Genomic DNA, 12,075 nt, shown 5'->3' on the forward strand with positions numbered 1-12,075 from the left:
CAAGGGTGCCCACATTGTTGCATAGCCTATTTTTCACATCTGATTTTAATTTCATACAACTTAATATTGCTACACTAAACATCTTTGTCTGGACAATACCCCAGTACTCAGCTTTTATTAGAAAATGAATGGCATGCCACTGTGATCATTTTCTGTGACGACAGAGTAAATTATTATGCAGCCTCAGAGGGGTGCCCAAACGTTTTCATACGACTGTATGTACAATAATCAAACGCTGATGCTCATCATCCTTCAGGAAATACTGCAGGTGCATTTCTCCAATGTTTATGCACACTGGATTTTTAAGGTTTTACAAATGTATGATTTATAATTATTCTTAATCACCAATACAGTATAACTGGTTTATCAGATGTCACAGATGCATAGGAATCCTCCCACCAAGATATCCAGCACTAACTACAGTGAGCCTGAGACTCTGTAGAGTATATGTTCAGTTGATTTGTAACCAAGGAGCCTCAGATAGTGTATGTACCATATATACTGCGGTCTCACAGAAAACAGTTTTGTTCACAAATGCTTTTTGTTCTGTTCTGGAAAATAAAACAAATATAAGGATCCAACCTACCCGTGTCTCAAGAATGTTTTTATTTTTTTTAAACATTTGTTAAAGAGAAACAAGTGTTTCTTGTTATCATCAATATGTTGTTTCAAGGTTATGCCAGTTGGCCATACAGGTATTATGTTTAGTTATTTTATTCCTTTACTACTGCAGATAAAACAGACATACATTTTATGGAAATGTTGTGGAATGCTCCTTTAATCAAAATATACTTTTGTCTTTGCTGCTCTATTACAGTAAAAAGCGTAGGGTTGGTTTGATGTAATTTGTTGATGCACAGAGTTGAGTGAACTTTGCTGATACTAGGGTTGCAAAATTCTGGTAATTACGCCAAAAATCCCAGGTTGTCCAGAAATCCCGGTTGGAGAAGTCCCGGATTTCCTGCTTATTCCCTCCTGATTCCACGAATATTCCAACCAGGATTTCTGCTAAAGCTGGGAATTTTTTTTTTGTTACCAGAATTTTGCAACCCTGGTTACATTTTAAATAAACCAATCCATATATATATATCTAACTCAACATATGAGGAGCAGTCAGACATCTCAGCAAACCTCTCACACCCGGTTCGTTGAAAGCCCTGCGATGGAGTCTGTTTTTGCTGTGGTAATGTTGCTGTGCTGTTGTGTGGTTGAGACTCGGACGGAGAGTGAGCCAACAGCTTTCGCGTCCGAGGTTGACAGGCTGCTGAGGGAACTGGTAGCCCGAGTGGAGAAACTGGAGAGTGAGTGTAACGGTAATGTTGGCCATTTCTTATCATGATTGGAAATTGTCCCTAGCCTTAGTTTCTTTGTGTGTCAGTGTTCCTACGGGCGTGCAGGGACACTGTGTGTGTTTGCATGGATGCATGATCAATGGAAGTGTGCGTTCATCATGCTCTGTAATTATTTCACTATCATTGGACAGAAGTGTAAACGTTCAGGCTGTCATACTATCTGGATTCAAACCTTTGATGTGTAGTAATCTGGACATTATTCGTCTTTCTACAGGCAAACCAAAAGTGGCCTTCTCCACTTCACTTACGGTCAATGATGAACATTATCACTTAGGACCTTTCGACAATGACACCACCGTGGTGTACAAAAAGGTCACTACAAACATCGGTGAAGCGTATAACCCAGATACAGGTATTTACCCACTAGATAAGTCTCAACATCATATTAAAGGTGCAATCTGTAACTTTCATTTTGTGTCAAGCGCTGCCCTGCACTTGTTTGTAAACTGAGGGGATGGGATTTAGCGAATCAAACGGTTTAATTAATCTTTCGGTTCTTGGCTGAAAGTGTTTGTAGTACCTTGAGTTGCCACTGGCAATGATGAAAGCTACAGATTGCACCTTTATGTATTTTACTGGGGTGTCTTTGTAACGCTCTTAATTAAAAAATATTTATATTACACTTTTTCTTTAGCAGTATGTCCATGTTCTGTTGTGTCATAATCACACAGTTGTTTTTGTCCACCTTGCTTTCTCACCTGATGCAGGTGTCTTTACTGCACCTGTGGGAGGGGCCTACTACTTCACATTCACTTGCAATGTTGGGAATTCAGGGAAGGCGAATGCAGCATTGCTTAAGAACGGTGTGAAAATGGCTGCCGTCTATGAAACTGCCAACCCAAAATCCGGCATTTACCACGGCGGGGCCAATGGAATCACACTAGACCTAGTGGAAGGAGACAAAGTCTGTGTGGTTCTCTGGAGTGGCAGTAGCATATTTGACAACAGCAGGATTAGCATGTTCAGTGGTCACCTTCTATTTCCTACCAATAATAAGTAATAGTAAAAGGCTGATCATTACAGTTCATGACTTAGCAAGAATTGTAAATACTTATTTCAACATTTCATTAAAGGAATAATCCACTCAAACTATCTTCTGGTATTTTTTTTCATTAGTCCACTGTCGATTCAGTCCCGAAATGTTTTGCGCTGCTGGTATGAACTGGTGAAACCAAAACCAACATAGCTGGAGTTGGTTGGGCTTGACACGCCGGAGCTGCTTGTACACAACCCAAAGCCTGTCTGGCCTCACGTGGTACGAGACTGTAATCCATCACCAAGAAGACAAAAGGCTAGGGGAGAGGACTAACAAATAACTCCAAAATCTCCCGAAACCAGAAATGGTGGACGGTTGGGCATGGGGCTAGCAATGGCATCCCGCAAAAACTTTGTGCTACAGAAACCGCAACAAATTACAATTCTACAACTGGATGCGAAGATCTCCCAGATTCCCAGACTTGTATGACCGCCATCAGTGAAAGCCTACGGGAAACTAGTGACGTACTTATGGGAGCACTGAACACCAAAAACAAACTGCACTTTGGCTTTTGGAATTTTCTAACAATGTTTGCGTCCAGAAAGCTGGCACAGGTTACCAATGAAATGAGGAGATACAAGCTACAGATCCTGGGGTGAGTGAAGCCAGGTGGACTAGCTCTGGATCCACGACAACCAGCACTGGAGAAACAGTACTACACTCTGGTGTCGCCATCATCCTACAGAAAGGTGTAGAGAACTCTAATGGAATGGAAACCAATCAGCAGTAGAATGATAACAGCCAGACTAGCCATGATAACGGTGACAGACTGGCAACATTCTGCGTCACAAATAACCTGGTGATAGGTGGCAGCCACAATAATATCCACAAGCTTAAATGGTACAAGAACCAGATTGACCACCTGACGATCAACGGCAAGTGGAGAAGCTCGCTGAGGGACGTCAAGGTGCAAAGGAGGGCAGATGTCGCCAGTGGCCACCATCTTGTGATTGCCAACATCAAACTAAAGCTGAAACATTCAGGACCACCAACATGTTGGCATGCTGAGAGACCAAACCATCAAGAAAACCTTCATAATGCATTTTCACAACAAGTGTGTTAAGCCCTTTCAAACAACACAGAAGAAGAAGATGAGGAGGAAACTGAGGGGAATATAGATAGGAAGTGGGAGAAACTGGTTAAAACGAACAGTAAAAGCAGCAAGAAAACCATGGACACAGAAGGTGGCAAGGAATGGATCACCCCGGAAACATGGGAAATGATTGAGGAAAGAAGGGACCTGAAAAACAAAACAGATGCCAAATCAAAAAGGCTGAAACAGACATTGGAAGAGTCAAAAGGCTAGTAAGAAGAGTCAAAAGGGCGAAAGGAACAGTATACAAAATCACTAACCTAATCTGTGGCAGAAAATTCAAGTGAAATACATAAAATGAACAGGAAGCAAGCTGGAAAGAACATTTCAGAGGTTCTTAACAGAGAACCCCTTGTGGATCTAATTAAAACACCTGAAGCTGCTCCAGAAGATCTAGACATAAACACCAACCAAAGAATAAATAATCACTACCATCAAGTCACTAAAAAATGGAAAAGCTCCAGGTCCTGATAACCTCAATGCAGAGCTGTTCAAGATCGATCCAGTTTTGGCTGCAAACATCCTCCTTCCGCTCTTCACTGACATCTGGATGAAAGGAAAGATACCTTCAGAATGGACCAAGGGGATCATCATACAGGTACCTAAGAAGGGCACACTACTGCAACAACTGGATGGGCATCAGTTCCCAACAAGATATTTTGCAAGATTATCGTTCCACGGATGTCTTTAGCTGTAGACAAAGTGCTTATGAACGAACAAGCAGGTTTTAGGGGAGGAAGGAGGTGTACAGACCAGATCTTTGCCCTCAGGAACATTATTGAGCAATGTAGTGAGTTGCATTGGAAGCTCTACATAAAGTTTATTGACTTCCAGAATACTTTTAACAGCATCCACTGCGAAAGCTTATGGAAGATCTTAAGAATTTATGGAATCTCCACCCATGTTGTTAACATCATAAAACAGTTCTGCAGCAACTTCTCATGCACTGTCAGAACGAACAACATTAGCTTTGCTGTGAAGTCTGGAGTTCGTCAAGGTTGTGTGATTTCAGCCCTACTCTTCAACCTGGCAATAGACTGGGTCATACGTTGAACAACAGAAGATCATGCAAGAGGAATACGATGGACCTTGTCTTCTAGAAGACCTTGAATACGACTGTTTTATCTCACACACACCAACATCTACAAGTCAACATTGACAGACTCCAGTCCTTTGGCCAGCAAGTAGGCCTGGTTATCAACTGCAGCAAGACAAAGGTCATAAAAAATGATATAATCTACAGAATATCGCTATTTTTTTAAACAAGCGATAGAAAGCTGGTTGCAATTTCAGTTTAATGCACCAGAAAAGATAGAACAAATATTACAACAAATATTATGGTTAAACTCATATACTAATTGATAAAAAAATACATATATTTTTGGAGAGAAAGATTTACAAACGGTATAATCTTTGTTAATGATATCATAAGTAGGACTGGCGGAGTTATGTCACACATGCAGCTAACAAAAATATATGGAAATGTCTGCTCTATCCAAAATTACAACCAACTGATTGCACCACTATCGCAAAAATTTAGTGATGTAAGTAAAAATACTTTAAAGTACTACTTAAGTATTGTTTTGTGGGGTATCTGTACTTTACTTTACTATTTATATTTTTCGACAACTTTTACTTTTACTCCTCTACATTCCTACATAAAATGATGTACTGTTTACTCCTTACATTTTCCCTGACACCTAAAAGTTCTTGTTACATTTTGAATGGTTAGCAGGACAAGAAAATGGTCAAATTCACACACTTATCAAGAGAACATCCCTGGTCATCCGTACTGCTCTGATGTGGTGGACTCAGTAAACACAAATGCTTTCTTTGTAAATGATTGTCTAAGTGTTGGAGAGTTCTGCTGGCTATCCGTAAATGTATAAAACAAAAAAATTGTGCCGTCTGGTTTGCTTAATATAAGGGATTTATACTTTTACTTTTGATACTTAAGTATATTTTAGCAATTACATCTATTTTTTTTTATACTTAAGTATATTTAAAACCAAATATTTTTAGACTTTAACTCAAGTAGTATTTTACTGGGTGACTTTCACTTTTACTTGAGTCATTTTTACTTGACTCAAGTAAAAGTGAAAGTCACCCAGTAAAATACTACTTATTCTTGGCTTTAGACCAGTTTGAAGTGCCTATTGTTTTCTGTTTGTATTTGTTATTGCTAAAAGACCTGGATCAGGCCTTGATCCTTGAACTTTGCACCATCAAAAGGCTATCTGTAAGATAAACCCCCCTGCCCTTCCACCTCCCTTACTCTCAAAACCTCCTACCGACACTCAACATAACATGAAGAGAAATAGCATGCATCCATTTCTCCTGCATGAAGGACAGAAAGGCCCACATGACACCGTGAGCCCTCAACGGGCTTTGGGCACTTTAGTGTTCACCAGACTCCTCTTTGGACTAGCATCTGTTTGTTAGTTTAGTCCTAAGAAAACACACTGGTGTCTCTAGAAGAAGGGTGTTAAAGACTGGAAGGATGGGTAAGGGATGTCAGCGAAATTGATAGTCCTCTGAGGGTACAGTTATTTGTGGCAGAACTAATGCAGGTCCCATTGGGGATGGAGAGCTATTACTTGGATGAGCGGGAGTGAGGTAACTCACGGTAATGAAGAGCCCGGCCTCGCCTTCTGTTGAACAATGGCCAGGTTTTGCCAGGAGAGCCTGGGAGCACACATGGTATGGTGCAGGGCACAGGTAAATGCAGGGTCGGACTGGGACCAAAAATAGGCCCTGGCATTTCTAATACACCGGCCCATTTTTTTCTCCTTGAGGCCCCATTATTAGCCAGATAATTAGCATGTTGCAAAAAAAAAAGTTAGACAGGCCCACTAGGCTTAAATTGGACCAGCCCATCTGGCATTTGCCCGAAACGTCAGGTGGCTAGTCCGACCCTGGGAAAAGGATTCTGGAAGGTTGTCAAGGCAGGGACTGAAAACTCACTGTGGCATAGAATGATACAGAGTCAAGCTAAGATTTTTGTGCAGCATTGCATCAAATTGACAGCGGAAAAACAATGGCTATGACTTTTATCGTTGTGTTATACTATTTCAGAACTGACCAAGCTAAACCATGGCCACTGTTTTCAAGGGAATTCACCTTTCCTAATAGCCAGCATGTAAAGGGACCTGTTGACTCAAGTTTTTTGTGTGTAGATCTGTTAAGCTCTCGTCCCATGTTCGATTCCCATTCGTATGTGCAGGACATTCTTATGACACTGAAGAGCAGAGCCCATTCTGGTCTCAGCAGAATGAAAGGATAGGGTGGAAGGATAACATGGAAGTCTATGCTAATTAAGAAATTCGATTCCTCTTGGAGTTCAATCTGATTAGATGAAAACTCTCTCTCTCACATTAACCTTTCCCTTTCTCTCTGGTGCCGTTTATTTCTCATTTCTTTCCTTCACACATTCACAAAGCATTTAATGTCCAATGCCCCAGAACTCTGAAATATATTCTTCATGTAAACGTAATGTGAAATGTATTAGGAAATGTGTCAGCCAGTAAACTGTTGTCACTCTGGTATTGCCCAATGTCTGCAGTTTGCAAGCAACCCATTTCATGGCCCATTGCCAATACACCAACATGGAAACAGCTGTCATACTTTGTAATATACAGTGGTGTAAAGTACTTAAGTAAAAATACTTTAAAGTACTACTTAAGTAGTTTTTTGGAGTATCTGTACATTACTTTACTATTCATATTTTTTGACTACTTTTACTTTACTACATTCCTTAAGAAAATATTGTACTTTTTACTCCATACATTTTCCTTGATACTCAAAAGTACTCGTTACATTTTGAATGCTTAGCAGGACAAGGAAAATGGTCCAATTTACGCACTTATCAACAGAACATCCCTGGTCATCCCTACTGCCTCTGATCTGGCGGACTCACTAAACTCACATGCTTCGTTTGTAAATGATGTCTGAATGTTGGAGTGTGCCCCTGGCTATCCGTACATTAAAAAAACAAGAAAATGGTTCCGTCTTATTTGCTTAATATAAGGAATTTGAAATGGTTTATACTTTTACTTTTACTTTTGATACTTAAGTATATTTTAAACCAAATACTTTTAGACTTTTACTCAAGTAGAAGTTAACTGGGTGACTTTCACTTTTACTTGAGTCGTTTTCTGTTAAGGTATCTTTACTATGACAATTCGGTACTTTTTCCACCACTGGTAATATATAATACATTTTCTCAGCTGAGGGCCGTTGTGTCACCGTTTCCTCCCTCCCAGTGCATCATTTGTTTACAACAACGAGAACGTGCTTCCTTGTACAGTACCTCTGTATATTTGGATCATACATGGACACGTTCCAAAGTGTTTAATGTAGCCTATTGTTCTCCGCCTGCCCTGAAAAAGTATCCCTTGCGCCAACAAGCAATATCTAATTGAAAAATATGAAAGACAAAGCAACCTTTCAGAGCATAAAGATCTCAATGGTTCCCAGTTGAAATAATAAGAACACCCTACTCTATTTGATAATTGGGTCATTTATTTAGTCGAAGAAGGAGTGCGTGCGCAAAAGTTATTGAAATAAGTGCATAAAGCGTGATCTCAAGTCCGGTTGTCTAAATAACCTACTACAGTGTAAACGTGACAAACCATGAAAAACAATATTATTATCAAAATGTTTTATTTGTCTCTTCATATAGGCTACATATTGCACATGGATATTGTAAAAAAAAAGTGGCTACATTTGGCTATAACGTCAACAAAGGTCGGTGCGCACAATGTTACTCCTACTGAAAATACCAAAACACAGTGCATCTTGCGGCTAAATGTGTAAGGTTATGGACATAGGCTACCTGAGAGGGACTACATATTTTCCTCTGCCAATCCATTCCTGATATCATCTTACCTTGGGACAGAGCATATAAAGATAGATCATTCAAATCTATTTCCCGTTAAATAGCTATAGGCTGTCTGTGTATCATGGCTCCCTTATCATTGGGAATAAGGTCCAATGTAAACAACACATTTAAACATAGGCCTTTAGCCCAATCCAGACGCGTCAAATTATTTCGTTAATTTCCTCAACATTATGGGGTCACATTTGAAGATGCATCAATAGAAATGTTGTGATGCCAACAATCCAAATAAGGGTACCAAATGAAGGCATAACTTAAATATTGGAATGTTAGGCTATAATGCTAATTTTCCAAAAGCGTTAATGTGTTATATGAATAGGCCCTATACCGCAGTTTGTATGGTGCCCAAAAAAGCATGTGCGTTTAGGACTGTGTAGTTCTCGCTGAGGCGTCTCCGTTGTCCATTTGAACTAGCTCCTCCCGCCTCTGCTCTGGTAAATTAGAGGACCCTTCCGTTATTAAATCCGAATCACGTTGTGCATCGGTAAAGGTAACCGGTCCCCATGTACCCTGAGCCTGGTCAGAGGTAGAGTCTGTGCGCAGAGTCTGTTGGTCTGCGTTTGTAGCCGCCGAGGCTTCCGCGAGCGTCACTCCGCTCATCCGAGAAGAATCCGTGGCTTGGCTCTCTTGAATAGAATCCAGCCCAGATCCTTCCACAGGCTCCTGTTGTACTCCAACAGCGGGAGAGACCAAGCTAAACGTCCACCACTTCTCCTCTTGGTCCCTGGTTGCGTGCGTCGGCAAGTTCGCTGAATCCTCTCCAGTGACACTTGGAGACGCGTGTCTGACTTCTGTCGGAGTTGCCAATTTGTTGTTTGTAATTGCGTAGCTTTGCGCGGAGACCACTTGTCCATTCGTTGGTCCGACAATCGCTGTTTTGGCCGTATTGTCGTCTGCGGGAACCGTGGGACTTTTACTACTACTATCCCCCCACTGAAATGCCTCGGTCCCAGACGTCTCTGTTCTGATGGTAACTGGTGATGCCTTGGTCCTCGTGTCGTCACGTGTACTAGCGTCCGTCTGCGTTCCTGTGTGCATTGTATTATTTGGCACACTACTAGTGGTTATGTTCGCAGTAGTATTCGCCGCGACGACGGTCACAGCATTGGGTCTCGCAAATGATGAGGAGGCAGACGTCGGTTTCCATATTAGGCTGTAGTATATGGCCAATATTATAGCCGCCAGAGACACAGACAACACGTATGCGAAAACTGTGGCCAGTCTCACCCACTTTTTGTTAGTCTTCGCAGCCATTTTCGCCTTTTTCTCCCCCGTGTATGTGGCGGGTTTACCCCGTTCAATGTTGGGCATGAAGTCCCTGTCCCTCATGTTCGCCCTTCTCCCTCTTCGCTCCGCCACGCCGTCCGTCTTGAAGGATTATATGGTATCCACCGTGCAAGAGAAGATGCTTAGCCCGTTGGACGCTTAATTAACGCACACAAAATGTGTCTTTCACACAGACGGATCACTTCGTAATCAAACAGATTACTATCGCGCTCATCTTGGCTCGGATACAACACGGGCTCACTTCATAAAGCGGTTGCACCATTCCCAGTCATTTACTGGGAAGGAAATGAGCTGGTGCGGTGCGCTAGTCTCCGTGGTCCATGCGCTTTCTGCTACACTCACCGCAATTGTTTACACCAGCGAAAGCTCTGTTAGGCGATTATATAGAGGCTCTGCGTCCCGGCAGTGAGGAGGTGATTTATCCTACTCATTAAATGAAGCAACGTACAAAGGGAGCCTCTCTGTTGTCCAGCAAATTAAGTGGACGGTCTGGTCTCAAAACATGGTCGGGAGGCGGGTCTTTGAAGAAGCGATGCAATTGATATTTTTTTTTTTACCCTGCATTGATCCATTTTACTGTCCTCAAATGCCATGATTTTAACACATCAGACTTTGAATTATTGTTCCATGATAGATGAATACACATAGTGATCTTTATTTTTTGCGTCCATGTAAAAACACAAAGATAAAAACCTACCATACTGGTTTACGACCACATGCAACACACACTGTATGTCGCCTATAGACTATATTAAAGAGCTATAGCCTGCCTGCCTGCCAGGACACTCAATTACAACTAATTAACCAATGCCAACAAACCAGACAAACTGAAGGTTATTTTGATTTAGAAATAAAAGATCCCAGACATGTCCCGTGTAGCTCAGTTGGTAGAGCATGGCGTTTGCAACGCCAGGGTTGTGGGTTCGATTCCCACGGGGGGGGGGGGCAGTATGAAAACGTATGCACTCACTAAAAAACTGTAAGTCGCTTTGGATAAGAGCGTCTGCTAAATGACTAAAATGTAAATGTTCCACATGCACATCAATTCAGTACACAGCTGGTTGCTTAATTAATTACCCAGGATCTATTTTGATTACTTTTTGGTTGTTCAGTCATCTAATACTTGAACTACATAAAGTCTTGATGCGCAATGAGTGATGTTGGCATTGAGCACAAGCGATCGATTGCATGGACAGCTCCGCGTAGTAAACCATTGGGACAAACAGAGGTATGAGCTAAGCTTAGGTGTACGTGTTGGCAATTGTGATAGAATACAGAACTGTCATCTTATTGAAATATTTTTAAACCCCAAGAAGGGTCTGCCTGGCTATCAAAGTTTAATTTGAAGGATGGAGGAATTGCTTGAATTGCGACCTTTCGGTTACTGGCACAACGCTCTTACCAACTAAGTTACCTGCCGGCCGATTACCAGACAAGGAAGGCTGTGCACAATAATAATGTATTTAATTTATATTGCTCTTTTAATAGAATAACAAATACATTTAAGCCACATTGTCTATGCGAAACAAATATCACAGGAGACCGTTTTTTTTACATGCAACAGTCCAAGTTTTCACATTTCACACCTCGGTCACACACGGGCGTCGGCTTTGTCACGATGATGGCATTGCGCGAATCACGTCAGCGCCATGACGCAAGCTACGTTCCCAAGCAAGCAGGCACAGCTCTTTCAGCTCGGCGACGCACCCGGGACTGTCAAGGGAGGGGACCTTGTTGTTCTGGGACTCCATCCAACTAGCACAGCCAGGAATGCGTTTACTTATTTCTCTTTACATGGAAGATTAATATTGACTTCCTGTGTTGGGTCCAGACCTCTGTCATAACTCAATTCAGACTATGAAAAGGTTCCTCGTGGTCCCCATAGCAGCCTGGTATGTTGATCTAAATTGGATTTGGTGATCAATCATTGATGCTTTAGTATTTTCAAGGTCATTGTGGAGCATCATAGTATCATTATCTGTCACCAGGGAGGCAGAGACAGGGGCCACTGGATTAATGTTGCTGACAGACAGCAGGCCTACGTCAGTCAGTCTGTCTCCCCTGGTGACAGTCTCCAATGGCGACAGCCTCCAGCTCACATTTTGCTCCTCTGCGTTTCATCCTCCAGAGGGGGGGAGGGTGTGTGTGTGTGGTTGGTGGGGGGGGGGGGTTATTCCTGCAAGTGTGTGAAATGTAGGCCTATGTGTACTTTTTTCGTTTTTTTTGAGTGAGTGAGTATGCTCATTCATGTGTAACTAGTGATCTGTGTGTTAGAGTGACAGATGTAACCAGTCACTGCAGATTGCCAATCCACTTGTATCCATTTTGGTGCTCAGCAGGTGGCCTCCAAATCTGTCTGGAACATGGCCGCTATCATGACATCATGATGTCCTCTTTAGAGCTATAGTTA

The 12,075-nt window shown here is 41.8% G+C and overlaps 2 protein-coding genes across 3 annotated transcripts; one reads left to right on the forward strand and one right to left on the reverse strand.

Moving 5' to 3' along the window:
- The first annotated feature begins 1,054 nt into the window (after window positions 1-1,054).
- LOC121552662 (complement C1q-like protein 2) lies at window positions 1,055-2,444 on the forward strand. Of its 2 annotated transcripts, none has more exons than XM_041865656.2 (3): window positions 1,055-1,301; window positions 1,567-1,704; window positions 2,060-2,444. In XM_041865656.2, the coding sequence occupies exons 1-3, from the start codon at window positions 1,103-1,105 to the stop codon at window positions 2,350-2,352; spliced, it is 630 nt and encodes a 209-aa protein (XP_041721590.1). In that variant the 5' UTR covers window positions 1,055-1,102; the 3' UTR covers window positions 2,353-2,444. The 2 variants fall into 2 exon arrangements, with proteins under 2 accessions (XP_041721590.1, XP_041721589.1); XM_041865655.2 differs by having other exon boundaries at window positions 1,067-1,313.
- Window positions 2,445-8,132: 5,688 nt separating this feature from the next.
- Window positions 8,133-10,159, reverse strand: LOC121552447 (cell wall protein IFF6). The gene has a single exon (XM_041865383.1). It carries the CDS (start codon window positions 9,705-9,707, stop codon window positions 8,742-8,744), a length of 966 nt encoding a protein of 321 aa, XP_041721317.1. The 5' UTR covers window positions 9,708-10,159; the 3' UTR covers window positions 8,133-8,741.
- Between the last annotated feature and the right edge of the window lie 1,916 nt (window positions 10,160-12,075).

Source organism: Coregonus clupeaformis, chromosome 36 (assembly GCF_020615455.1).
Source record: "Coregonus clupeaformis isolate EN_2021a chromosome 36, ASM2061545v1, whole genome shotgun sequence".
NCBI lineage: Eukaryota > Metazoa > Chordata > Actinopteri > Salmoniformes > Salmonidae > Coregonus > Coregonus clupeaformis.